We start from the raw sequence: 27940 nt of genomic DNA, 5'->3' as shown, positions 1-27940 counted from the left end.
GTGCAGCAGCCCAAGGCCTTGTGCCATCTTCTGCTGCTTTTCTAGGCCATAAGCAGGGAGCTGGATGGGAAGTGGAGCAGCCACGACTCCCAAATGAGACCCCGGTGCTTGAAGAGGGTAGATTAGCCAATTGAGTTAATACACAGGGCCCTACCTATTTTTAAAAATCAAAAATAAACAGCACCATTGTGGCACATCAGGTTAAGCTTCCACCTGTGATGCCAGCATACTGTCCCTGTGGACTGGCTTGAGTCCTGCCTGCTCTGCTTCCGATCCAGCTCTATGCTAACGTGCCTGGAAAGGCAGCAAGATGGCCCCTGCCACCCACGTAGGAGGCCTGGGTAGAATTCCAGGCTTTGGCCTGGCCCAGCTTTGGCTGCTCATTAAGGCCATCTGGGGAGTGAATCAGCAGGTGGAATCTCTGTCTTTCTCTGTAACTCTGCCTTTCACATAAGCGAATCTTCTTTTTTTTTTAAGATGTATTTATTTTAATTGGAAAGCCAGATATACTTCCTCTAGGAGGAGAGACAGAGAGGAAGATTTTCCGTCCAACGATTCACTCACAAGTGGCTGCAGTGGACGGAACTGAACTAATCTGAAGTCAGGAACCAGGAGCTTCTTCCGGGTCTCCCAGGCAGGTGCAGGGTCCCAAGGCTTTGGGCCATCCTCGACTGTTTTCACAAGCCACAAGCAGGGAACTGAATGGGAAGTGGAGCTGCTGCGATTAGAACCAGCACCCATATGGGATCCTGATGAGTGCAAGGTAAGGACTTCAGCTGCTAGGCTACTGTACCAGGCCCTCACCCAGGTTTAAGTTAATAAATTAGAGAGGAAAAATTGCCCCATCTACCTCATTAAGATAGGCTTCTTCAACCACATTTTACTTTATCTGTTAAATAATTGTTTATCAAAGTTTATAGGATTGGATTTACAAATGCATACTTCTATCAAATTGTATACTTTATGAATAGCTTATTTCTGTCTCCAGCTTTTAAAAGGTAATTGATTTACATTGTTTACTAATTGTAATGATAGAAAAGCTAATACTTAATCTTCCAGTCATGAAAGTAAAACATTTCAACTTGTGTTTATGTTTTTCACAGAAAAGAATGATGGTGTCAACCATAAGCCTCTTAAGCATAAAAACATTTTCTACTAGAACATGGAGTGGAAACTTGAGTTCAAGTAGGAAAAGAAATTAGGCAAAACTTCTATCAAAGAAGAGCCTGTTGATGTGTTTTTTAAACAGATTTATTCATTTATTTGGAAGGCAAAGTTACAGAGATAAAGACCATCCATCCACTTCTTCACTCCCCAAATGGTCTCAATAGCTGGAATTGGGCCAGATCAAAACCAGGAGACTGGAATTCCATGCAGGTCATCTACAAGGGTACAGGGGCTCAAGTACTCGCACCGTCTTCCACTGCTTTCCGGGGTCATTACGGGGAGTTGGAATGGAAGTGGAGCAGCTGAGGCTGGAACCAGGGTTCATATGGGATGTCAGCTTCTCAGGCAGAAGCTTGCCCCATTGCACCACAACTTCTGTCCCTGTTCTAGTATTTTTTAATGGATGGTTGCAAGTATCACATTGCTAGAATGTTTGACAAAATTGCACACATGTAAAAGAATGATGGAACTATTCTATTTTTAAGTGTGTAAATGTACAATACGCAGGAAATTACAAACTCTGTAACTATGTAAACTTTTGATGAAAAATGTTAGCTGTCAACTAAAAAAAGTGCCAAGGAATACATAGAGTTTTAATAATCATTTAGAAAGTACAGTAGCAAAAAAAAAAAAAAGCTGGAAATGGCTCCTTTACACAGTGCAAGTTGTCCTGTAAACTGTCCCTAAGTCCTGGAATTCAGGAATTCTCTGAGACTCTCTTTAAAGGCCTGAGGCATAGCTGAATGTAGCTTGGTAGAGATTTAGGGGATTTCAAAGTGGACCTCCTTGGGGGCAGAAGTTACGCAGACAGTCAATGTTGTAGGGCCTGGGTCTCCATCTGGGTTAATCTGGAGCAAGAAACTCCCAAATTGACAGACTCACAAAGTAGTCCTGACTACTAGAGTTTTAACAGCAATTTGACCAAACTCTGAGAGACTCTTGAAGAGTTCTGTTAGATTCACCCTTGGCTTTTAGAAAACAAGACAGAATCGTCAAGGGTTTGTAGTAGAACTGGAGTCCCGGTGTCCCACAGGGGGCTGAAATTTTTAAAAAATAAAGAGTAGGAAAGGGAAAAAAAAAAAGCCAACCCAACAAAATCCACACAATGTCTAGGCCAGAGTCCCAGTTCTAGAACTACTGGAAGACAGTTTGCAAATCACCTGACTGGGACAGGGATGTGACAGGGCTCGGGCAGCTTGACTCCAGTTCGTGGGCCCAGCTGTGTGGTGGGGGATGGGCTCCTGAGCCCTGGGGACAGGGAGGGGGGGAAACGGTGGGGTGTGGATCTCTTGGCCCAGATCCTGGGGCCTGCCTTCTAGGTGGATGTGGGATTTCTAACCCCCAGGGGTGGCGGATCCAGCAGGACTTGGGTCGCCTGGCCCCTGTACGTGGACTCACTTGCAAGTACCTATCCTACTTAATGAAAAAGGTGGAGCAGTGGACACAGGCCCTGTAGTAAAAGGAGAATATGGTAGCTCATTTGGTACTAGAGCAGAACAGAACTAACTGGACAACTACCCCAAACAAACGATTACAGCAAAAAACCTTGGTGAATGAAGCCAATGGACATTGGGAGGGTGACATCATCCTCAGATTGGTGAATCGGCAGCGTTTCAGAACTATCCAAACTGCCTGGACAGAACCCTCGGAATATGCACACATTGAGACTTTGGGTTGATATGAAGTGGTGGTTCCTCGTGCCTGGGTGCTGGAACATGTGGAAAGTCATGAGTGGTTTCCCCCTTTGTCTCTCCTCTTTTCCCCAGGAACAACAAGAAGAAATAGCAAATTTGGAAGCAATGAATTCACCAAGTTTTCCCTAAACCTCGATCCTTCCCACCCTGATCAACCATGTAATTATTATTTAAAAAAATAAAATTTATTTAAAAAGGAAGAAGGAGGAGGAGAAGGAAAAGAAGGAGAAGAGGGCCCAGCGGCGTGGCCTAGCGGCTAAAGTCCTTGCCTTGAACGCCCCAGGATCCCATATGGGCGCCGGTTCTAATCCCGGCAGCTCCACTTCTCATCCAACTCCCTGCTTGTGGCCTGGGAAAGCAGTTGAGGACAGCCCAAGGACTTGGGACCCTGCACCCGCGTGGGAGACCTGGAAGAGGTTCCAGGTTCCCGGCTTCGGATCGGCGCGCACCGGCCATTGCGGTCACTTGGGGAGTGAATCATCGGACGAAAGATCTTCCTCTCTGTCTCTCCTCCTCTCTGTATATCTGACTTTGTAATAAAATAAATAAATCTTTAAAAAAAAAGAAGAAGAGGAGAAAAAAATCACCTGACTCCACTATAAAATGGCAACAACTCCCTCCTGGACAATTGGGAGAATGGAGTGAGGTGAAGTGCAGGGCACCCAGTACCTGCTCCCTGTTGTTGGTGCTCCTCTGTCCCTGCCAGTCCTTCTCTGTTTTCTCTTCCCTGAGATGGGGTCAGGGTCAGCCTTGGAGACATCAAGGGTCAAACACATCACAGCCTCCCCTGATTTCAAGCAAATCAAAATGAGTCAAGTCATGAATTGGCATGCACACCCACATCCATCCCCCTCCCAGGAAGCTCAAAGTGGACCCGAGTCCCAGGCTGAAACCAGGGTGAAGGTGTCTTTGTCCTTTCTCCTCAGATATCCTAGGTCAAAGTTACCCGAGGGTATGTGCACCTGCCCAGGAACATCCAGAGCTACTGAGCACAAAGTGCTACAGGCAGCTGTGTGCAAAGTGTTCCTTTCTCCTGGAAGCCCTCTGGGATCTAACACCTGCCTCTTCTCCTTCCTCTGTCCCTCCCCTGTGTCTCTCAGAGCTCCACTTCCCCCTGCCTTTGAGCAGGGATCTTAGACAGAGGCTGGTGAGAGCACAGAGCTGGGGCTGCAATGGTGGCATGCATGAACTGGAGAAAGATACAGGAACCTCGCTGTGCCTCAATTGCCTCACTTACAACTTGAAGATCATTGTAGGTCTAAACATTACCTTTTTTTTCTGTTTTAAAGAATCAAAGAGGTGTGCCTGTGGGAGTCTGGAGTCACTAGCTCCCCAGTGGCTATTCCCAGCTAACAGTTTCAACACGCAATAATCACATCACCATTTTCAGAACACGGAAACACAAAAGCCTTGGGCCATGGGGTTCTCTCCCCCAGAATGGTGCCAGTCCTCTTTGGGCTTCCTGACTCCATGCAAATCTTTCCCCATGTACACATAATGACAGCCTGGAGTTTCCAGAGGCCATGGAATGTCCAGCCACTGCCTTGCATAACCACAGAAACTGAGAACAGCAAGGGTCAGAAGGAGCCTGCTGGATGGTCCCATCCAACAGTGTCACTGTTGTGAGGCAGGCAAACAGAGGCCCCCCACAATAAGCAAACCTGCACCCGAGGGAATCGTGAAGAGTTCTAAAAATAACCCCTCCATTTACCCTTTCTGTTTGCTTGGCTTTATTTTTTCCTTCCAATATTTTCCTTACCTGATATCATACATTCATGTTTTCCTTTGCTTATCATATTTTTCTTCCCACCAGATGTAAAATTTCATGAGGGTGGAAATATTTCTTGCTCCAGCTGCGTGCCCAAGGTCTGGCACAGGTTGGTGGCCAATAAATATTTGTAGCAGGGATAAATAGATGAATGCCTTTTAGATGTTTTTTCTGAGAAGCTTGGGCACAGCAAAGCACTCATGTGGTCATTGATCCAAGATCCAGCCACTGAACATGGTGTGACCAGTATTTTTATAAATCCTAGTGAATGAGACAACACTCTTGCTCTCAAAAATCACTCTAATAGGTAAATAATAACTCAGTTATTTTTAAGATTTATTCATTTAAAAAGTTAGAGTTATACACACACACACATGCAAACACACAAACACACACAAGATACATCTTCTGGGTCCAGTGTGATGGCTTGCTTGGCTAATCATCAACCTCCAGGTGCTGGGATCCCATATCACCAGTACCTGTCGTAGCTGGTCCACTTCACATCCAGCTTCTTGCCTGTGACCTGGGAGAGCAGCAGAAGATGGCCTAAAAGCCTTGGGACTCTGCACAGCCATGTGAGAGACCTGGAGGAGGCTCCTCTCTCCTGGTGTCTGGTGGATCAGCCATCTGGGAAATGAAACAGAAGATGAAGGATCTTTCTCTCTGTTTCTCCTCTCTGTAAATCTTCCTTTCCAATAATAATAAATCATCTTCCATCATCCATTGATTCATTCCCCAAATGGCTACACCAGCCAGGGCTGGACCAGGACAAAGCCAGAAACTAGGGACTTCATCTGGGTCTCCCACAAGGGTGGCAAGAGCCCAGTCACTTGAGTCATCTTCTGACGCTTTTCCCGGGCTGCCAGCAGGGAGCTGGATCGGAAGCAGGGCAGCATGGATGCAAACCGGCACCTACATGGAATGTCAACATTGCGGACGATAGTTTTACCCAACACACCACAATGCTGGCCCCAGCTGCAGTTATACAGTAGGGTAGGGATCTACTCAGTCAAGCTCACAGCTGGCAACTCTGTGTTCACCTTCTCTGTCTCAGCCTATTTGTTGCAATTGCAAGGAAACATGCTTCTCTCAGGACACCTTACAGAAAGGAGGTTTAGGAGTCATTAGGAGACTCAGCAGGGCTAAAGACTAAAACCAACAGGAAAACCTTGAGAGCTGAGTCAGCTCCATTGCCTGCATCCTAGCTCCTGCTCGTTCAGCCTGCCTCCTGGTCTGCACCTGAGCACAACTTTTCTTTCTGGATGTGTGTGCCTTTCTCTTTTCCTGATTTACTATCTCTCTCTTAGTCTGATTAGGGCTGGGGTGGGGCAGTCAGTCAGATTGGCTTGGCCAGTGGCTTTCATTGTTCCTTAAGGGAACAACTGCAGGCCAGAGCACTTACAGGATGATGGGCTGGCCTAGAGGGCGAACATCTGCAGCTTCTCCCAGACCCTGCAGCAAGAGCATGTTTAATTAAGAGATAGTGTTCGGGAAGGGTGGGGTGATTCCCAGTTCCAATGAAACTGTATCACATAATACAATGTAATCAATGAATAAAAATAAAAAAGAGAGAGATAGTGTTGAACATCACCCTCACCTGGCCCATGAGGTCTGTGGTAAGCAGTTATTGCCACATAACAGGTGAGAAAACAGGCCGAGTGAAGAGAGATGATGACAAACCTGTAACAAAGCTGCCCCAGTTGATGTGCAAACCCACGACAGAGAAATGCACGCTGCCACTGCTGCTGCTCAGCATGGGGACGAGGGGGGCTATCTGTTACGCAGCCAAAGCTGACTGATACAGGATTCAAACTCTGCTCTTCCACTGCAGACACAGCCATGGTTTCTGTTCTCCCACAGCAACACTTTTGAAGTGTTCTGTTCAAATCGAAGCCAAGCAGAATATGCTGCCAAAGTCAGAAAATGTCTTCCAGAACGCACTAAGCCTACGTGTCCCTTTCAGTGCACCGTGGGTGAGAACAAGAGAAAAGCCCAGATGACGGCAGTCCCAACCATTCAGATGGTGCTGGAGACGTTTTCTGTCTTCATTGCCCTTGTAACACCCCAGACAGTCCCAGAGGGCACCCAGGGCTGGTGTAATTGCAACCAAATCACAGCTGAAGAAACTAAAGGTCAAGCAAGGTGAAGTGAATCTTCTGGGTTGCAAAGCTTCTTCTTGACCCAGATCACATGGTTTCTAGCCCTGGAATCTGCCCACTGCATCCTCACTGGCCCTGAATCCTTCATCAAGGTGTAGGTCACTTGCCAGAGCTGCAGGTTCTAGAGCAGTGAGGATGGCAAGACCTTTTTCCTGTTTTAATTTTTTTTAAGATGTATTTATTTTTATTGGCAAGTCATTTATACAAGAGGAAGAGAGACAGAGAGGAAGATCTTCTGTCTGCTGATTCACTCCCCAAGCGGCCGCAACGGACAAAGCTGAACCGATTTGAAGTCAGGACCCAGGAGCTTCTTCTGGGTCTCCCATGTGGGTGCAAAGTCCCAGGGTTTTGGGCCATCCTTGACTGTCTTACCAGGCCACAAAGTAGGGAGCTGGAAGGTAAATAGAGTAGCTGGGATAGGAACCAGTGCCCATATGGGATCCTGGTGCTTGCAAGGGGAGGATTTAGCCACTAGACTATGGCACGAAGACCCTGCTTTTAATTTTAAAAAGCTTTTATCTGAGAGGAAGGGAGATAAAGAGAAATCCCATCCACTGATTCACTTCCCCAAATGCCTGCAGGAACTCGAGAATTCAATCCAAGTCTCCCACATGGATGACAGAAACTCACTGAGTTGAGTCACCACCACCTGCCCTCACCCTCCAGGGTCTAAATTAGCAAGAAGCTGGAGTCAGGGGCCAGAATTTGATATTGAACTCAGGTCTTCCAATACAGATCACTGGAAATGAACACTTCTACTAGCATCTTCACCCCTAGGCCAAAACCTGCCCTCAGACATCAATACTGAAAAGGGAAAGCAGAGAATGATGGTGCCAAGAAGATGAGGCAGTATGTGAAAGAGTTCGTTTTGGGTGGGATTGGAAACGCTGGGTTGACCCAGAGAAGTCAGCCATGCAAAGTAGTGTGGGAACTGTGTTCCAGGAAGAGGGAAGAGCAGGTGCAAAGAGTGAGAGTTAGGACAGCCGGCCACTCCGAACCCCAGGCGTCACTGCACTTGACCAGTCATTGGGCTGAATTTTCCTGTTCCTCCCAGCATTCCCTGCTCCCTTGAGGTCCTTGTTCCTGATCCAACATCTACTAAGGCACCAAATGCCACTGAGACTGGAATCTGCCTTTGCCAACAGTCAAAGTGGTTGGTAGGGCACACAGGCAGCAGGTTGGCGAGGCAGAGAGCGCAACTGCAGCCTGGCCCTGCCACTCCACGCGGGTGTGTTCCACGTAAGTCACTCTCCACGCCTGCAGTCTCTGGTCCTCCTCCAACAAACAAGAGGTGCCATCGTGGTTGTGGGGTGTGGGAGCACTCATGCCCGACAAGTTTAGGATATATAAAGGAAGTCTTTATTAAGCAGAAATACAAAGCATCTTAGCATTTGCATCTTCACTGAGCGTTCAGGCTTGTGACCCTGAACTAGCTGCCTAAGACCACAACAATAATGATGACCTGGGAACCGCTGCAGGGACTGTCTCCTCCGAGGAGCCCTCCTGGCCTGGCTCACTCCACTCCTTCAGGACTCCAAGGAAATGCAACTTGGTGGGAGAGCTGGCCCCCGAGGCCAAGATGCCTTCCAGCTTTGATTCTCCATAACTTCCCTCACTGCACCTGCTACAATCACACAGATCTCTGTTTCCATGTTGGCCACCTCCGCTCCCAAACCATAAGCTCCTCCAGGGGAGGGGCTGTGTCTGTTTCAACCTGTGCCTGTGTGCCCTACCGACCCCAGTGTTCAGTGTGTGTTTGTAGCATAAGGTGAGTACGCCAATGAACCTGCTCCTCCCCTTCTCTCTCCTCAGATCCCCTTCCCCAATTCTCTCCTTGGTGATCCTCTTTCAGGGGTCGTGAGATGATCATGAAAATGGAAATTCAGGAGGCTGGCATTGTGGTAGAGTGCATTAAGCTGCAGGTTACGATGTTGGCCTCCCAAATTTGAGTGCCCATGAGAGTTCTAGCTGGTCCACTTCTGATGCAATTCTCTGGTGAGGTAGCTGGGAGGTAGCACATGATGGTTCAAGTACTTGGGCCCCTGCCACCCAAGTGGAAAACCAACTGGATTGAGGTTTTGGCTCCCGGCTTCAACCTGGTTCAGCTAGGCCATTACAGCCATTTGAGGAGTGAGTATCAGATGGAAGATCTCTCTGTCTCTCTCTGTGTCTTCCAAATAAATATTTTTTTCATAGATTGACAAATATATACAGAGAGGAGGAGAGACAGAGAGGAAGATCTTCCGTCCAATGTTTCACTCCCCAAGTGAGTCGCAACGGCCAGAGGTATGCAGATCCGAAGCCGGGAACCAGGAACCTCTTCTGGGTCTCCTACGCGGGTGCAGGGTCCCAATGCATTGGGCTGTCCTCGACTGCTTTCCCAGGCCACAAGCAGGGAGCTGGATGAGAAGTGGAGCTGCCGGGATTAGAACCAGTGCCCATATGGGATCCCGGGGCGTTCAAGGCAAGGACTTTAGCCACTAGGCCACGCCGCCAGGCCCTCTCCTTGCTATCTTATGAACATGTTCTCACCAGATCACCACTGAAGGGCCACCTCTTCAGAGAGGTCTTTGTCAATGCCATTTCTGGAGTGATTCTGCTCTGTCCTTCGTGCTCCTCCCTCTCTCCCTTGTTTCTTCAACCCACTTCTCATGACTTGATGCTAATTCTACCTGTTGCTCTACTTGTATGTCCTCCACAAGGTCAGTGCTTCTTCTTAGGGCTTCATCCGGAACAGTTCCAGGCCTGTAGTAAATGCTCCATGAATATTATCAAATGAATGAATGAATGAAAGATAACAAAGAAGAATGGTAGGAAAACTGCTAGTCTTCTTAAAACAAAGCCTGAGTCCTTCAATATCAGAGAAAAGAACAATTCCAAGGTAGAGCAGGGAGCTTAGCACAGGATGAGGTCAAGAATCGGGGAGACTCAAAGGAAGGGGCATCTGTTTGAGAAAACCACATTTCCCTCCCTCCTTCCCAGAGTGCCTCAGACCTGGGAAAGTGACACACTGGAAAGAGTCCTTCATTTAAGAGCAACAAAATCAGGCTGGGTGTTGGGTGCTGAAGTGAAGATGCCATTTGGGGAGCCCTCATCCTGTATCAGCATGCCTGGGTTTGAGTCCTGGCTCTGCTTCTAAGTCCAGCTTCCTGCCAGTGTGCACTGCAGGAGGCAGCAGGGGATGGCTCACGTGGTTGGATCCCTGCCACTCCTGAGGGGCAGCTGGATAGAGCTCTGGGTGCCTGGGTTTAACTTGACTGTGACAGGCACTTGGAAAGTGAACCAACTGCTGGAAGACCTCTCTCTGTCTCTCTGTCAAAGGACAAATAAATACACAAATAAAAATGTAAAAGAGAGAAACAGCTCCCTCTGTTCAGAGGTCAGCCAACACTGGCAAGCCCAGACTGTCCACCCTCCATGCAGGAATGGCTTTCTGTACCCATGCAGAAGCCTTACGGATGCAAGCGCCAACTAAACTGTCAGGCCCCACGTGCTTCTTACTGTGCCTGGGCACAAGGCGGTGGGAGGAGTCACACTGCCTGGGTCAGAGGTCAGCTCTAGTTCCCTCTTACTCAGTAGTATGGCCTTGGACGCAGGGGGCTCCTTCTCTGAGACCCACTTTCCTCACCTGGGAAGTGGGACTAATGATCGTATGTACAGCCCTTGGCCTGTTACAGAAGTGGAAGAAGGATGACACGGGCTGGTGGTGCTCAGTAAACATGCCTTCTCAAACATGGATGCACAGCACAGCCCTTAAAGACAGCTGGGTGACAAAGTGTTCTGGGTCTGATAATAAAGACAGGCAGCCAATGAGCTCCCTCCCCAGTTTCCCTCCAGAGAGAAGAGCGCACTGGCCGGAATCCAGGATGGTCATTGATGTGGAAGCCAGGCTGCCAAGTCCTGGCCTCCCACACAGAGTTTCCAAAAAGTGTGAGTACAAAGTTGCATAATCTGTCCCTGAGACACGTGTCTGCTGAAGCGTTTTTGTCAGTGTTCTCCGAAAGGGGAAATGCCAGCCGGACAGTAGAAGGGCAACTCAGCAGAGGAGGAAGGGAAAGGAGGGATGGGGGAGCTGGGGACTCTCTGGAGCAATTGTGGCATCCGTCAGGAAGATAAAGTATTGAGGTCCTACTACGTGCCAGGCACCAGGCTTGCTCTGCCTGACACGTAGTGAAATCTTTGCCAAAAATCGGAGAGATCAGGCATTTCCACTCCCACATTCCAGAGGGAGAAATAATAACAGTAATTGATGTTGTTAGCATTCACACAGCTACCCACACATTTGATCATTAAGACAGCCCATGACCTAGACACCTTTGTTATTTTTTATTTAAGATTGTTTTCTTTATTCGAAAGGTAAAGTGACAGAGAGAAGGGAGACACAGAGAGACAGACCTTTCACCTGCTGATTAACTCCTCAGATGGCCACAGTGGGGTTGGCCCCCCAAAAACAGGAGCCCAGAACCCCATCTAGGTCTGCAAAATGGGCCCTCCTCTGCTGGTTTCCCCGGCACATTAACAGGAAGCTGATAAGGAAGAGGAGCAGCCGGGGCTTGAACCAGCACTCCCCTGTATGCCTGCGTTGCAGACAGCAGCTTAACCCACTGTACCCCAACATTGGCCCCTGAGTACTTTTCTAATGACCCTTTTTATGGAAGGGGAAACCAAGCCAAGCTAAGAAAGATATGGAACAATTTTCCTCAAGGTCACCCCATGGGACAGTAGAGCCAGGACCTGAAGAGAAGCATTTATACAAGAACATTTCTCAAAGGAATTATGGGGGTGGTGGGTTCAGAAAGTGACCTCAGTGTGAGTTGTCCTTGTATGTCCACAATGCTGGCTTGGTGTGGGAGTGACGACAGTGACTGAGTGACCACAGGCACTCCTCCTGTCCTCTGGGAGGACACTCTGTCCTAGTTAGTGGCTGTTCGTCATTCTGCCTCTGACCTAAAGTTTAACATTTCATTCATAAGTTGGGAACCACAGACTTGACAGTGTGGGAAAGGCCCCTGGGGACAGGCTATTCTAGTCCAACCCCCTCACATGACAGATGGAAAAAAAAATCTGGAGCCTAACAAGGGCTGTGGACACGCCAAGGTCACGGGCAAGTTTTCTGTTAGAGGACTTGGGGTCAACTACAGAACTGTGTTGTTCTGTAGTTACCCAAAGCGACTGTATCTCCGATTCATTCAGGGAGACCTCTGCACGGCCTGGGAATCTGTATATGCCACATACTTCTCAGATGATTCGGCAAGCACAGGGCCATGGGCTGCATCTAGAAATCAGAGTCTAAGGTCCCACTTTGATTTCGCAGGTGGGGATACCACAACCCAGCAAAGGGCTGGCCCAGGATCCTAGAGCCATTCTGTGGGTCTCTGTCACAGGCATGGGGTCTCAACCCAGGCTGCCCATAGTCAAATTCTGAAACTGGATCCAGGAGATGGGTCCTGGGGGTTGCTGTGGTTTGCCCCCAAGTCTTGGCTTCCTTCTCAGATCTGAATTAAGACCTAGGGTGGTTTTCAGGGACCAGGAAGGTAAGCATCCAAGTACCCAATTCCGGAAGGGAAAAGGAAACAGTGGAAGCTCCCTCACCTCTGCCCAGCGGGGGTTTTCCCAGAGGAGAGCTGCAAGGATGATGTCATCAGCAATTCAGTCAGACGTGTGTGTGTGTGTGTGTGTGTGTGTGTGTGTATTTCCATTTCCGGAGAACAGGTAGAAAGAGTCTTCCCTGTGGAGAAGGAGTTGGGGGTGGAGTGGGTCCAGCCATGGTGTGAAGGCATGGACTCCTGGACTGGCCACACCTCCCAGCACTGCAAAGAAGCTGCTTCCTAAACCTCTCCTCCCACGGCTGCTGGATTCCTCACCTAGTGTGACTTGAGCTGAGGGAATCACTGCTGTTTTCCACTTCCCACCCCTCACCACCTGACTCCTCTCTCTCTGCTTCCTTCCTGCCTCTTTTTTGGGGGGGAGGTGAAGGGAAGGGGGGATTGCCATTTGGTGCTTGGAGTCAGAGGGCCTGACTTTGAATTCCAGCTCAGGTTCCTCTCCGACCTGGGTCAAAAGCTGCCCCCTCTCTGAGCTACCGCCTTGGGTTGTGAGGAACAAACAAGATCGTGTAGAACTTCATAAACACGAGATCACGTGGGTAAACAACGGATCAACACCTGGAATGTATCGCTGCTGAATTGCACTGAGATGAATGATGGAGCTGGGAAGTACCTCAGTAACACCCAAGCGAACTGTTTACAGTATTTCCAAACGATAAGAACTCACTCAGCACCTGATAGTCTCAAGTTTCTTTACTTGCGTCTGGAATTGCATCAACTCATGATGATAATAACGTTATCACACGCTGTTCGGAAATTCTGATTGGTCATTACATGAAGCGTTGATAAGTTGGTTTTTTAATGGGAAAAGAATGAGGGGAGGGCAGATAAAACGTTGGCAATCGTGGAAGTCGCTTTCTGCTCCCACAACTATGAAGTGCTAGAGCTGGCTGTAGGTTCCGACCCGAGAACCGGTGACTGCTGCTCTTCCCACTCCAGAGGAGCACCCTTAGGGTGGGTGAAGTTGAGGGGCTCTGGTCAGCTCAGACAGGAACACAGTGAGTCAGCAGTGTGTCCTTTCTCTCTTCTTGACTCATTCCAGAAATCGTTACTCACTTGCCCACGAGTCAGACGTGGTGTGGAGGGGCAGGGATAGGATTTTTAGGGCATCATGCAGGGAAGGCAATGAAGCTCTGAACACCCAGCACTCTGCCTTCCAACACAGACTGAGTCTGAGGGCCGGGGCCGTCTCACTTGGACCTGTTGGGAATCCCTGAACTCTAACCCTGACTTTGCTGTGGACTTGGGCCGCCTTCCTCATTTTCCAGGTTTTCCCTCTAGAGGGCACGCCAGCACTGCCGCTTTCGTGCCTCACTTCCGTTCACCTTCATTCTTCCTGGTGCGCATGTGCACCATTCCTCACGGGCCGCGTCTCACTCCCGAGGTGGTTGCCTTCACCGCGGCTGCGCAATCTCAGCCCCACCCTCTTCACCACTGTCCCCGGAAATGCTTCCTTCCCACGCAGCCGCCACCGGCCCTCGGGTCTCCGGAGCGTAGCCTCTCTAGGCCTGGAAGGCCTCTCCTCCATGGTCCCGCCTGTCAGCGCTGAGTCGGGAGCTCGCGGCTGAGCCCGGCCCCACGCTGGGACGCTTGGCTTGTCGGGTCTGTCCCCGGTGAGTAAATCCCGGAGGGGTTCGTGGACGGGCGGAGTACGGGCAGTCGGGACGAGCAGGGTCTCCCCCCACTCTGGGAATGGTTCACCCCGCGCCCCCCGACCCCCGGAATGGGCTCGCCCCCGGGTCCCTCGGCGCTGCTCCCAGGCCCGGCAGCGTTGCCCAGGCGACGGCCCGGCAGCTGAGGTCCGGCCGGTGTCTTGGCAGGTGCGGGGGCGGCCGGGGGCCCATGGCGAGGCGGCGCTGAACGAGGTCCGGGCAGCGGCCGGGCCCGGCGGTCGGGCATGGCGGGCCAGTTCCGCAGCTACGTGTGGGACCCGTTGCTGATCCTGTCGCAGATGGTCCTGATGCAGACCGTCTATTACGGCTCGCTGGGCCTGTGGCTGGCGCTGGTGGACGCACTGGTGCGGAGCAGCCCGTCGCTGGACCAGATGTTCGACGCGGAGGTAAGAGCCGCCCCGCCGGGCAGACACGAATGAGGGTCTCTTTGTGGTCTGACACTTGGGGGCTCCAGGCTCAGTCACCTTCTCGCTTTGTGACGCTGGGAAAGGGATTGGAGATGTCTGAACCCGTGTATGAAATAGGACGATGGATGGCAGATTCGTGCACAGGGAAAAAAGAGCTACAAGTAAGATGGGTCCGAGCTGGGGCAATGCTGGTGCAGCTCCTCTCTGAAGGAAGTGGCTGAACTCTCATCTCAGGTTTCTCTGAGGGGCTGTCCCTCCCTTCCTCCCCCAGGAGAGGCAGAGGAAAAGGCTTTCATGGAAACTACGTGAACCCTGGGGGGCCGCAAGCAGGCATCTGTGTAAGCGCGCCCCTTAGTAATTGCAGGACCTGGAACAGGTGGTGGTGGTACCTCCCTACCCCCACAGTCCCTGTCTGTAAGCATTGAACTGAGAAGCGATGACACGAACTGCAGTGCCAACAGCCAGTGCCGAGGGTCCAGGCAAGGCACGCTGGCCTGGCGTCCCCTTTCTGAGCCGTTCTGCTTTTGGAAAGGGCATGGAATAACCCTGCCTTGTCAGTCTCAGTAAAGTGTTATGGAAACCAGGGGAGCTTTGTTGAATGTTCTGGAGGCCTAGGAGGTAGTGGGGACCGCAGGGCAGCTGTGGGATGAGACTCAAAGTTCTGGAAGCCTGGAGTCTTTGGGGATGTTATTATCCAAGGGATGAAAGTGAAAATAACCATAATGGCTTGGGTGGGCTTGCTTGGTGAGGACCAAGTGAGTCTGCGTAGCATGGTGCCTTTCTTTGTGAAGCTGACAACGTGGCACTCCATGTTTGGTACTGGTAGTAGTGGGAATGCTAGATGTGGTAGGTGCCCAGTAGAAGCTGCGTAGAAGGTTCTGTTCTGGGGAGGCCGTGTGGCAATCCTAGACTCATGAGACACACCACCTGGGTTCCAGAGCAGAGACGGACACACATGTCTTACAGCAGGCAGCAGTAAGGACTTGAGATCCCAGCTGCTGCGCTCTGCCCTTGTAATGCAGAAGCATCCGCAGCCAGTAGGTAAGTGAACAGGTGTAAGTGTGTTCCAGTCCAACTTTATTTGCAATACCAGGTGCCTGGCCTGTGGAGCCATTGCTTTCTGAACCCTGTTCTTGTTTACTCACTGTGTCACTGTGGGCACCGTCTCTGAGCGTTCGTGGCCTTCTTTGTAACATGAGAACAGTCATCTCTTTCCAGGCTGCTGTGAGGCTCAAACACGCTGCCCTGACAGGAATGTGTGGACGCACCCCATGACTGCTGGGCATGCGAAGAGGGGGTTGTCTTGCAAGGGAGCCCGGGCCTGTCCTGGGCATCTCCAGTGTGTCTGCATTTGTCATTTCCCCTCAGATCCTCGGCTTTTCCACCCCTCCAGGCCGGCTCTCCATGATGTCGTTCGTCCTGAATGCTCTCACCTGGTGAGTATCACCAGGTTTGCTGTCCAGCTTTTGGGGTCCTAGCGCCAGGGCAAGCTTCCTCAGTGTTCCTGGAAGACAGACGGGCTCCTCGTCCTGGGGGTTGGATGGCAGAGGCCGATTCGGGGGCTGGTTGTCTGCTGTTGTGATTTAGCTGGCACGTCCTAATGTCACTTTGTGTGTGCTGTCTGCAGGCTGAAGGAAGGATTAGACTAGCAGTCAGGGGAAGTGTTTCTGTTCCAGTCCGGTACCATTGATCAAGGTTTTTCCTGCTCTCTGGGCTCCTGGCTGCTCATCTCTTAAGAGTTTGGATTGGGTCGCATTCAGGAACACTCATGGCCGGTGCCTTGAGAAGCAGTTTAGCGTGGTGACGAAGATCTCGGGCTCCTAAGGCCAACCCACCTGGCTTGGAGTCCCAGCTCTGCTGTCTATCGAGTGACTTTGGACAAATTGCTCTAACTCCCTGCTTCCTCATTACTAAAAAGGGGCAAATAGTATTACTGTTCCACTCACATGACGACCAAGTAAGGTAATTCACAGAAAGTACTGAGGAACCTTGCCTTGTACCTCGTCAGTATGTGTGACTTTGCTTGGGAATTTGAAAACTGACGGGTAGACTTTGACCTCATATTGTCTCCCAGATAATGTTCTGTTTGGCTTACATAAGTGTTAGCCTATGGGTAGTGTGTCAAACTTCTTGTTGTTTGTTTAATTGAAAGTATATTTCATGCAAAGATCTAGATTGCTGGCTTATCTTGAATAATGAGAAGATTGATTCCAAGCCAACCTTCTGGCGTGGTAAGATCTGCCTAGGTACAATTGGCTGTTGTGCCACTGGTGTGTTTTTCGGGTACCCTAGTGCCCACCAGGCCTTAGCATTCCCCCAAGTGACATTTGTCATTGATCATCAAGCTCACACTTGGATTTTCTTCTGTTTCTTTTGGCTCACTCTTGATATTGCCTGCCAGGTTCCTCCAGGCATCTGATACTGTACCACCTGCTTCACCTTTACCTCCCTGGCTTGTGACCGCACTGCAATGTTCCTAATTGTATCTACCCACCACACCCCCCGAGTAACCGAATCTAAGGCCAGGACGCCCCGTGACAACTCGCTGCTGTCCTCTCCCCACAGTGCCCTGGGCTTGCTGTACTTCATCCGGCGAGGGAAGCAGTGTCTGGATTTCACGGTCACTGTCCATTTCTTCCACCTGCTGGGCTGCTGGTTCTACAGCTCCCGGTTCCCCTCGGCGCTGAGCTGGTGGCTGGTCCAGGCTGTGTGCATCGCGCTCATGGCTGTCATCGGGGAATACCTGTGCATGAGGACGGAGCTCAAGGAGATACCCCTCAACTCAGCCCCGAAGTCCAACGTGTAGGCTCACGCCCTGTGGACACCCCGCTGGAAGTTGGGCCCCCCAACATCTTGAGCCGCTCAGACCCTCCAGCTGAGGTCCAGCCCCGGTTTTGGAGAAACCCTGGAAATGTGAAGTGTGTTGGTGTGAGAGAGAGTGAGACCCCATCAAGAAGGCAGGGAGCGGGGTGGGCTTACAGCTAGAGGACGGCAACCCTCTGCTGGAGCCTTTGCATCCGCGAGGCCAGTGAGGGGACCTCACTGAGGATCCCAACAGAAGTGGAGCCATGTCACTCTTGAGCCATCGTACCTGTCACCAGCCTGTTCTTTGTTTTTGCCTTTTTTTAAAAAAAAGAACCATGAAATCAAGGATATTTGATTGGAGCAAACCACTCTGTATTCACGTGTCACCTCTCTGTACAGTGCTACCATGGCCTGGCTGCCATGGCCACAGTGATTCTGTTGGGAGAAGCACGTGATTTCTGGATCCAGAGCTGCAGAAAGATGTAGGTGCAGTGTTCAAGGCCGCTGTCAGGGAGAGGACAGCTGAAGGAGGCGTCACGCACAAGGAAAATGCGTAGCCTGTGACCTTTGTACACGTGTGTGCGTGTGTACCCAAGGGTCCTGGGACCACCCTTCCTCCCAGTTCCATACCCTGCTCACAGCTCTCAACGTGGCTGCTCATAGGACCCAGAGAAAAATCCCAGCACCATTCCCAGTCTAAGGCACAGAACAAGTCCCTGCTGGCCCTTGCTGGCCCTTGCTTCTGGCAGGAGTTCATTTTCTTGCCTCAAGTGGAATTCTGCAGTGAGAAGGTTGGTCGGATGCGGGGCCCGGACACAGGCAGCCCAGCCCGCCAGCCTGGGACACACTGGCACTCTGAGGGAGTTAGGAATTTGCTGCCAAGATTTTTTCCTTTGGGATGGAGTTTCCTCTGTGAGGGGCTTGTGGCTGTCCTTCCTGTGTACCTAAATACAGTATTTTCTGCAGCTTGCCTGTCCTTTGTCATGCCATGGTTGGGGCTGGCAGACATTAACACAGCCAGGCAAGAGGGCTATGAAAAACTATTAGGCTGCCCCCTCCTTTCCTGGACCCCAGACTCACTCCTCCCTTTGACTCAGATACTAAGTTCCAGAAACTCCTATGTACCGTCCCCTGTAACCGCAGCTGCTGTGTCTCGAGTCACTGTGACACGTGGGATTCCATTCACACCTGCCAGAGTTTCTGGTCTGGATTCACTTCTGCTTTGAAACCATCAGTGTTCCTCTTGGAGCTCTGGGGAGGGCTTCCAAGGAAGCTGTTCATTTTCAGCTTCGGTGTGAGAAGCACACAGAAGAGTTGAGTTGTCTTGCTGGAAAGTTAGTCTCAGCGTCTGGCTCAGCCCTGTGGAGTAAGGGGGTTGAGGCTGACAGGATGAAGGTGTGAGAGTGAAAGTGCCTGGGGCAGGGACTGGGACATCAGTGCTCAGTGAGGCACCCCAGGGACTCCCATGTGGCCACACTGGGAAGCAGGAGCTGATTGATGGAACAGGAATCCTGGCTGAAGGGTGCTGGGATGACTTGGCCCTGAACAGGTGGTTCCCCCAGACATTGCGAGCAGCAGACATGTGTCTAGTTTCATTCACGTGCGGTGGCCACCGCCCTGTGACCAGCTGCAGTGGTGGCTGCTAGGGCCGAGGCAGGAACCCCTCTTTGGGATGTCCCTCAGGGGCTTCTGCCTTCCCCTGCATTTTCTCCATGTCTTCTGTGATGACAAATCATTTCATTTGATTTTCGGAAACTACCAGAAGGGGGAGCCAGTTTTAAATAGCAACTGACCTGAGTGACACTTGGGGTGGGAAATATGTGCCCATCATGAACTTTGTATGATTTTCTGTAACAGCAGTTGTGTCCTCAGAAGGAGGGCAGTGATGGTGCCACGTTTGTCCTTTCAATAATAAATCACATCTTTGGAGTGCTGTCTGAGCTTCCCGCTGTGGCAGGGGGCTCTGTGTCTCCTTCCTCATTGCATCTTCACAGCAGTCTTGTGAAGCAGGGAGACACTTTATCCTGCTGTTAGAGCTGAGGTCAGAGTGGCTTGTAAGGAGTGGACAGAGAGCCAGGGTCTGGGCCCTGGTGGTGATGTTAAGCTCACTCCAGAAAGGTCAGTATTGGAGTTTCCTTTGGCTAAGCAGCCTGTTACCTCATGTTTTCCCATCCTACTGTGTTACTAAGGACAGCTGTTTACACATGACACATGTCTAGAGATGTCCTAGTGATTGTAGGAACATAGGAAATGTCTTTTCCCAAAGGATTAAGGGGGTAGGGAACCCCACAGGTTCCTACTAGGTGACACTATTGCTGGACTTTGCAGGGCTCAGGTCTGGCTTGCCTTGGTTGGATCCACACCTGAGCCCTGCGTAACTGAGGCTGGCTCCCCTGGAAACCAAGTTCCATGGACTGCTTCCTTGGCCACTGCCAGGCCAGGGCGGCTTGCCTGTAGCAGCTCAAGAGGGCAGCCGGTGGTCATGTGTGGAACACATTGTTTCTGGAGCCCAGGGACCAGTCTTAGGGCCAGACCTCTGGGGCAGGGGGCAGGTGGTAGCTGGAGCAGCATCAGTCCTCTGGACAAGAGATTAAAAGCCAAGGTCTTTGGTTTCTGTAGGAAAGTAGTGAAAAATGGCAAAACTAGCATTGAGAAATGATGGAGTCAGAGGGCTGAAGGTGTTGAGGAGTTCATGGGAGAAGACCAGAGAGCTACAGTGGAGCACAGGGTGACATCCTAGGGACCCCACTGCTAGCTGTGAGAACCTAGGTAGGATTCTTCATCTCCCTTGTCTAATGAGAGTGTGACGAGATACCATGTGTTAAGCTCCTGGTGCAGTTCCTGGCCTGTAAGAAGTGATGCAGGATTCTGAGTGTCCGTCACTCGGCTACTGCCCTACGCCCTCGCGCCACCACTTCCCATGCTGCAGGAGCAGCCTTCTGTCCCCTGAGCATCAGAGTTCTCAACTGTTAGGCCACCTGTGGTCTTGGGGCTCGGTGTTGAGCTCTCTCTGCCATACTCCACCAGGTGACTTATCTTCTATTGTGATCCAGTGAGGTCAGGACTCAACTAAGCTCATTAGAAAAGGCTCCAGTTGAAGGGCTCAACAAAGGCAAGAAAGCAGTGGGAAAGCCTCCCCAAGTTGTGGGCCTGTGGGGGGCGTCAGTGCTAGGGCAAGAAGGGGTGGCCCCGAGGGTCCGTCACAGCCTGCAGTCCTTGCTGCTTGGTATGTATGCTGACCTTGGTGGCATTCTCTGTGGGCAGCTGGGGGCCAACTCCAATTCTCTGTGGGGCAAAATGGATAATGCCAATGTTTCCAGGGTCCATGCCGTCATGACCTCCACACAGGGCTCCCTGGACAGGCTCCCAGGAGAAGAGTTTGAGCTTGAGTGGGACTGCAATGCCCCGACAAGTGGCCCTGGCAAGGTCAATGTTAAGCCAGAGGTCGATGGAGCAGAAGATGGGAATCAAGCTTGTGTTCTAAGGTTGCTGGCATGGATGATGCCTGGCAAGGAAGCCGACAGGGAGACTCCTGAGGATCTGGGCTGGAGGACAGACAAGGCAGGGAAACAGCTGGCAGTGGAGGTTCAGGGGAAAAGAGGCCAGGGTGACATGGGCCTGCACCCTTGACCAGCACTGCTGGAGTGCGGTGAAGAAAGGCAGCCAAGTGTCTGTCGGAGCGTGAACGGCAGTGTGGCACCTGAGCAGGCCCAGGGCCGAGGCTGTGTCCTGGCTGGTGAGGCTCAGTCATGGTGCCCATCCTGGAAGAGGAGGTTGTTGCTTTATTCTCCCTCCTCCCTTCCTCCCAAGCTGGGGCTCCTCATTACTGCCTGGCTTCCCCCCAAGAAGGCTCGGTGCCGCTTGCTGACAGCCACTCTCTGAGGGAGCCCACTCAAGGCAGCCTGCTCTGCCGAACCTGGAGAATCCCAGGCTTCAGCTGCTGCTCAGGGCCCTGTGGCTCTTCCTGACAGGGTGACCCTGGTCTGTTGGGGTCCCGGGGCTCAGTGATGAGGGTGGGCGCCTGGGTCACACCAGCACAGTAGGACACAATACTAGGCCCTGCTTGACCTAGCATTCTGCAGGGCCTGTGACTCGGGCAGAGCAACTTCAAAGGCGTAGCCCACACCAGAGGGCACCATGCCCCCTGTGTGACCTGGACGCTGCAGCCATTCTGGTGATGCCTGGGCAGGCTGCCTCCTCGCGCGTTTTTGTTTTCTTGGGAAAGTGTCCCAAGAAAACAGGGGACATGAGTTAGAATCCTCACCCCTGTCACTTCCCAGCTGAGTTGCTGTGCGTGTCCTCAGCGCCTAGAACCATTGTGATGCACCTTGCCCCCAGGAGCATGATGTTGCTTGACTGACTTCACAGAGCAGAATGCAGTGCCCAGGAGCCCCACGGCGCCCCAGGGGGCAGGGGTGCCACTCACTGACTTCTTTGTTAGGGTCTAGACTAGTCCAAATGGCCTGGGGAACAAGAGTGGGCCAAGCCCTTGATGTCCGACACACACACTTCCCTCCCCCACCTCTGCAAAGGCTCTCTTACCTCCATCCTTCCCAGCCCCGGATGGACAGGTAGAAATAACAGCGGTGTTCCTCAGTTCCCTGTGGGAGATTTTATTTGTAGATGGGAAAATTTTCCTGCCCATCCCTCCTGCTCAGCTTACGACGAGATCTGCACCCTGTTACACCTCTGGCTGCCGTGCTGGATCACACCTGTTGTACAGAGACCTTTGTGTTAGGTGCCAAGGCCGCCTCCAGGCGGCGCTGTCTGGCAAGAGCGCCAGGCGGAAGGGCTGGTTTTGCTGCAGGCAGGTCTTGACCAAGCCAGTCATACCCTCCCTTTCACAGAAACTTGGTGCCCCCACGGAGGGGCTAGAGCATTTTTGAATTTTTTGGTAGTAGTATTTGTTGTGAAGCAGGAATGAATCTCATGCCCAGGAAATGGGTTTGTTCTGACAGAGTGAAAGGCAGCAAAGCCCCAGGACTACTTACCCCGGCTCAGTTTTTCCCCATACATACCTGCTTAACCTCTGACGGCAAGAGTGGGAGTCAGTGGTTCTGGTCCTGGTCTCCCCTGAGGCCATGAGATAACCCCTCCGGAAACCCACCTCTCCAGTGCCCCTGCCCCCAGAGCCTCCAGCTGCATCCTGAAAGTGGAGCTTCCTGGCCCTACCTGCCCCAGCTCCATCCCACCCCACCCCACCCCACCCCAGGACTCTGGATGGTGTACCCGTGCCTCAGGGCCTGGCAACAGCGTCTTCTCACCCACCTTGTGTAGATGGCCCATGGGGTGCTCAAGTGATGCTGAGCAGAAGCGAGTGCAGCAGCGTTTGACCCAGCGCAGCGTGGAGGCTCTGCACATAACCCGGGGCCCCGGCAGGTGGATTCGGGTGGGCAGCCCCTCAAACCAGGTGCCCGGGTCAGCTGTGCCCAGCTGCCTTGTCTCCTCCCTGGGACCCCTGTGCTGGTAAGTCTGGTCGGAGGGGGCTTGGGGAACCCCAGAGGGTTGCTGTTTCTCCCAAGCACCAGGATCCACGTCGTGTCCCCTGGATGGCCTCAGGACCTCGGGCTCCACCTGCTGCTCCTTGCATGTGACCCCTGCACACGACCCCTTCTCTGTGTTCTTCATCTCAGATGCCACCTGGGGCTCGCCTTCCTGGGGCCTGGTCTGCTGGTATTCTGCCATGGACTCTAATTTCTTGGACTCTGGATTCTCCTCAAGGCACTTAGCCAACTGGAGCTCTTGGACGTTGTTGCCCCTGGCAGGGAGAGAACAGGCAGTCAGCAGAAGAGGACCAAGGCCCTGGTCCTCTGTGGCCAGGTCACGGGAGCCTGCTAGGAAGCTGGAGAGGGCCTGAGAGGAAATTGCTCCACTGCCTGGAGGTTTTGTGCCTGGCGCTAGGGGGTAGCACAAGTATTGGCAGAAGCTGTGAGAGGTTGGGCCGGTGGCAGGTGTGGCCAACTCTGAGGACACTTAGGAAAAGGCCCGGTGGGCTGGGGGGGTGGCTTCCAGAAGTTATGGAAAAACAGAAGTAAGAGATAAAGCAAGATTTCCATGAATTTTCTGGAATCTCCCTGTACATGCTGCACGTCTGCTCTTTGGTTAAATCTTCAGATTTTTCAGCTGAGAGGAGAATGAACAGTTTCGTGTTGTAGTTGTTGTTATTTCATATTGTACTCTGGATTATCTCAAATGCCCTGTGAGCCTGGGGAAGAGTGGGAGCAGGGTCGGGGCAGGTTATTTCCTCTCTTCATACAGTTGGAGCTTGGCCGGGAAGGGTGGATGGGTGAGAGTATATATTTGTAAGCAATTCCACTGATTTAAAAAAAAAGTGACAAGATGAGGGACTCGCTGACCCCAATTCTTGTGGCTCCATTTTTCTTGACTGCCAAATCAGAGAGCAGCGCAGACAGGTGGAGCTGCCAAACACATTACATGATGGAAGGAGACGTCCCTAGAGAGTGCCTGGTAGATTGCTTAGGCGCCCGATGGCAGCACCATCCTGAGTGTGTGTGAAGAAGGCAAGGCCTCAGGCACAAGGTTAATGTCACGGCTGCTGCCACTAGGGTCCCTGCAGCATTTCTGCAGAGCAAGGCTGCCCGTGGAGCAGCAGGGTGGGTAGGCCTGCAGGACGACAGGCTTTGCAGTCAGCCCTGTGGGATCAGATTCTGCTTTCGGCCCTTCCCACCTGTGAGACTGGAGCTCTTGCTTCACTGTCCACAAGACTGGGGTTATCCCGTCTACCCAACAGGATTGCTGTGAGGGGTGAGGTAATGAAGAAGGTGCTTGCAAAGTGCTTGCAACAGGAGCTGGCATTCAGCAGGCGCCTAGTAAATGTTAGCTTCCTTACTGTTCTGTCTCGTGAGGAAACCAAGCCTCAGCAAGATTACCTGGTCCTCAGACCTCAGGGAGCAGTGTACAGGTGCGTCTCTGATGGTGGTGGTGGTGTTTTGAGAAGGAGAGGACTGAGCTCCTCCCCTGTCCCACCCTGCCTCGGTGTCCCAAGTTGTGAGTTGGGCCATAATTGGATGATTATGACCATGGTTATGACCACAGCTCTGATATCAGCCAGCAGTAACCTACACCTGCCATGAACTCATTAAGTGAACTGAGACTAGCTCGCCTCACCCCTCGAGCTTCAGCCCCGTCCGTAAGATAGAGCTCATCCACAGAGCCCCTCAACAGCAGTTCCGTTCCTGGTAACCATAGTGCCAGATTCGTCCTGGGAGTGACTGGATGGCTGGGCTTACCTGGAGGTGATACGGAGGATCGTGGGGACTTGGAGTAGTGAATTCCAACACTTCTTAGCCAGGTTATGCAGTTCTAGGATTCGGTGGTTTGAGCTCTTGAGTATCTTCAGAAGCGAAAGGTTTCTTAACACCTGCCAGGGGGCAAGAAACCAGGGAAGCTGATGCTGCAGCTCTCCTGGGAGAGGCCCCACTCCTCTTGCTGCCTCATGCCCAGTTCAGCTCCTGGTCACGCCCTGTGACAACCAGGAGCAGCCCCATATGGGGATCCCAGCTTCTCGGAGTTGGGGCTAGATTGGAACATCTTACCATTTTAAGTCGGGTCCGCTTAATTACTTTGTTAATGGGCTGTCTTATCTTGTCCTGCAGTTTCTCATCTTGTGTCTGAGGAACAGAGTGAGAGAGACAGAGAGCTAACATGGAGGAATTCCTGAGTGCCTCCATTATGCTTCTCCATTTAGCTGATCACAGTTTGACCAACCCACGCCTGGGAGCTTTGTCTTCTGGTTTGGGGGCAGAACAGGAGAGTCCGTATTAACTCTCCTGATCTCTCCCTTTTCCCATCCCCTTTCCTGCCCTGGTTGTAGGGCCCCTGCCGATGGTGTGCCTGCGCTTTCTGTTAAGGTCCCCTCCTAGGGGGGCTCACCCCCTAGGGTCTGGTCCACATTCCAACCTTGAAAACTACTGTATTCTGGGGCTTCTTCTTTGCTGGTGGACTCATGCTGGGGCTCTGAGGCTCGAAGACAGGCCAAGCAAGATTATACCCGAGTACAGCTTGCGCCCTGTCCTCCTCTCCGTTCAGCCAGCACTCAGGCCGGGGGTCCGATGTGACTGCCGGAGCCTCCCAAGCAGCAGAGCTATGACATCACTGAAATGTGTGACAGGGGCAGGGTTGGAGGCTGGCCAGGAAAAGGCCATCTGTGAGGAAATACAGCATGCCCGGTGAACGCCCTGTGAGCCCCTTTATAAAACGAAGAAGCTAAGATTCAAGGAAATTAAATAGCATACCCAGTAGTACTTACTTCTTCATTCGTGTTGCGTACTCCAGGTGCCTTTCTAAGCATTGGAATAGAAGAAAATTCTTAACCTTGGGCAGCTTATGTTCTAGTAGAGGACAGACAATGCAGTGTTTGTAAAGGTTGACTGACTTTCTGGAATGGATGTGTCTGTGTGTGTTCATGCACGTGCTGTTAGTTCTAACTATAGAATCTACAAATAATGGTAAAACTCTGCAATAATTTTTACTGTAAATGTTATTATCCATTTATATAGTATTAGTTTTTTCCCAACTCTGTTGTCCATGGCCTCCAGCATGTGGTTTTAATGGACAAACAAGTGTCATAAACACCAACATGGATGTTGATACTCTCATGTTAAAAGGTAAGAAATGAAACAGTAAAGATGTTAGAATTTACTCCTCAATGACTTGGTTGATTTGCTATTGATTGGCTTGTAAGCTGAGTACTAGAAGTAGATTTTCTCAGATTTTTTGTTTATTGCTCTTTACAGTGGAGTACCTATAAACAACATTGTTTTATATTGAATTTTCTTTCTTTTTTTAAAGATTTATTAATTTTTATTGCAGAGTTAGATATATAGAGAGAAGAGGAGAGACAGAGAGGAAGATCTTCCATCTAATGATTCACTCCCTAGTGGCCACAACAGCTGGTACTTGGAAGTCAGCTGAGCTGTTGTGGTGTGAAAGTAGTCATAGATAATATGTAAATCAGTGAGCATAGCTGTATTGCAATAAAAACAGCTGGTGGTCTGAATTTAGTACATGGCTAACCATGGGCACAGGCAATCAACAAAACAATACATTAACGCCAGTGTGTCCTGTGTCTCTGTTTCTCTGATGTGGGACTCCTGCCATGGCCTATTTCAGACTGTCGACCGTCACTGAATTCTAGAGTTGGGCAAAAAGTAGCAGTAGTATGCCATGATATAGTATATGTTCTTTTTTTTTGTCAAAAATTTACTTATTTTTATTACAAAGTCAGATATACCGAGAGGAGGAGAGACAGAGAGGAAGATCTTCCTTCCTATGGTTAACTCCCCAAGTGAGCACAATGGCCAGAGCTGCGCAGATCTGAAGCCGGGAACCAGGAACCTCTTCCAGGTCTCCCACATGGGTGCAGGGTCCCAAAGCATTGGGCCATCCTCGACTGTTTTCCCAGGCCACAAGCAGGGAGCTGGATGGGAAGTGGAGCCGCCGGGATTAGAACCAGCGCCCATATGGGATCCTGGGGCGTTCAAGGCGAGGACATTAGCCGCTAAGCCACGCCGCCAGGCCCTATAGTATATAGTATATAGTATATAGTATATAGTATATAGTATATAGTATATAGTATATAAATAGATATAGAGAATCCTAGGAAGCTGCAGTTTTAGTAAAAGATAGTAAAAACATTGGTGATGTGGGCCCGGTGCAGTAGCTTAGTGGTTAAAGTCCTCACCTTGACTGTGCCAGGATCCCATGTGGATTCTGGTTTGTGTCCCAGTAGCCCTGCTTCCCATCCAGCTCCCTGCTTGTATTTGGGTAAGCAGTAGAGGACGGCCCAAAGCCTTGGGACTCTGCACCCACATGGAAGACCTGGAAGAAGCTCTTGGCTCCTGGCTTCGGTTCTGCTCAGCACTGGCTGTTGCTGCCAATTGAGAAGTGAATCACTGGATGAAGACTTTCCTCTCTGTGTATCTGAGTTTCCAATAAAAATAGTTAAATCTTTTTTTTTTTTTTAAAGATTTATTCATTTTATTGCAGCCAGATATACACAGAGGAGGAGAGACAGAGAGGAAGATCTTCCATCCGATGATTCACTCCCCAAGTGAGCCGCAACGGGCCCGGTACGCGCCGATCCAAAGCCGGGAACCTGGAACCTCCTCTGGGTCTCCCACGCGGGTGCAGGGTCCCAATGCATTGGGCCGTCCTCAACTGCTTTCCCAGGCCACAAGCAGGGAGCCGGACGGGAAGTGGAGCTGCTGGGATCAGAACCGGCGCCCATATGGGTTCCCGGGGCGTTCAAGTGAGGACTGTAGCCGCTAGGCCACGCTGCCGGGCCCAATAGTTAAATCTTTTTAAAAAATGGTAATGTTTGGATATCTGTGTCTTTGTTTTTACTATTTTACTGTAAATTTACACATTAAATGTTAATGTTCAGCAATGCTTAACCTCTAACCTGCAGAATTCCTAGCAATTTAATGATTGACTTCAGCAAGCCCTTATATGTGAGCTGTAGCACAGCATTGCCGTATCAGATGGGTTGCTTGGAAAAGAGACGATAGGGTCTGGGGATAGTGAGGGCACAGGCTGGGAGTTTGAAAAAGCGTGGGCTGGGAAAGGCTCACTAACAAGGGGATATTTGAGCAGAGACCTGAAATAAATGGGAGAGGGGGAGGAGGAGGATGGTGGTGGAA

The 27940-nt window shown here is 51.1% G+C and overlaps 2 protein-coding genes across 5 annotated transcripts in view; one reads left to right on the top strand and one right to left on the bottom strand.

Moving 5' to 3' along the window:
• Positions 1 to 14291: 14291 nt before the first annotated feature.
• The window catches only part of SYS1 (SYS1 golgi trafficking protein), a 33278-nt gene continuing 19629 nt past the window's right edge, over positions 14292 to 27940 (top strand). The window contains exons 1-3 of one of the 3 annotated variants that reach the window (XM_004585846.4): positions 14292 to 14453; positions 15843 to 15910; positions 17040 to 18244. In XM_004585846.4, coding sequence (XP_004585903.1) covers positions 14292 to 14453; positions 15843 to 15910; positions 17040 to 17280 — 471 coding nt within the window. In that variant the 3' untranslated portion in view covers positions 17281 to 18244. The other 2 variants (XM_058679356.1, XM_058679357.1) reach the window with 2 other exon arrangements.
• On the bottom strand, positions 21873 to 25361 carry TP53TG5 (TP53 target 5). 2 transcript variants are annotated; one of them, XM_058679354.1, is made up of 5 exons: positions 25200 to 25361; positions 24836 to 24910; positions 24530 to 24660; positions 22548 to 23037; positions 21873 to 21991 (listed from the first exon to the last, which is right to left on the bottom strand). In XM_058679354.1, the coding sequence occupies exons 1-5, from the start codon at positions 25245 to 25247 to the stop codon at positions 21986 to 21988; spliced, it is 750 nt and encodes a 249-aa protein (XP_058535337.1). In that variant the 5' UTR covers positions 25248 to 25361; the 3' UTR covers positions 21873 to 21985. The 2 variants fall into 2 exon arrangements, with proteins under 2 accessions (XP_058535337.1, XP_058535338.1); XM_058679355.1 differs by having other exon boundaries at positions 25173 to 25320.

This window comes from Ochotona princeps, chromosome 22 (assembly GCF_030435755.1).
Source record: "Ochotona princeps isolate mOchPri1 chromosome 22, mOchPri1.hap1, whole genome shotgun sequence".
NCBI classification, from domain to species: domain Eukaryota; kingdom Metazoa; phylum Chordata; class Mammalia; order Lagomorpha; family Ochotonidae; genus Ochotona; species Ochotona princeps.
The sequence above is the reverse complement of the archived record's forward strand: the minus strand, read 5'-3'. Positions and strand labels throughout refer to the sequence as shown.

What these genes read in the sequence shown, in the direction of transcription:
- TP53TG5 (XM_058679354.1), bottom strand. Translation starts at nt 25,247, where the DNA reads ATGAGTCCACCAGCAAAGAAGAAGCCCCAGAATACAGTAGTTTTCAAG. An exon ending in AGAATACAGTAGTTTTCAAG is followed by an intron (nt 24,911 to 25,199) that starts GTTGGAATGTGG and finishes TCTGTTCCTCAG; the next exon opens with ACACAAGATGAGAAACTGCA. An exon ending in AGCGGACCCGACTTAAAATG is followed by an intron (nt 24,661 to 24,835) that starts GTAAGATGTTCC and finishes GCCCCCTGGCAG; the next exon opens with GTGTTAAGAAACCTTTCGCT.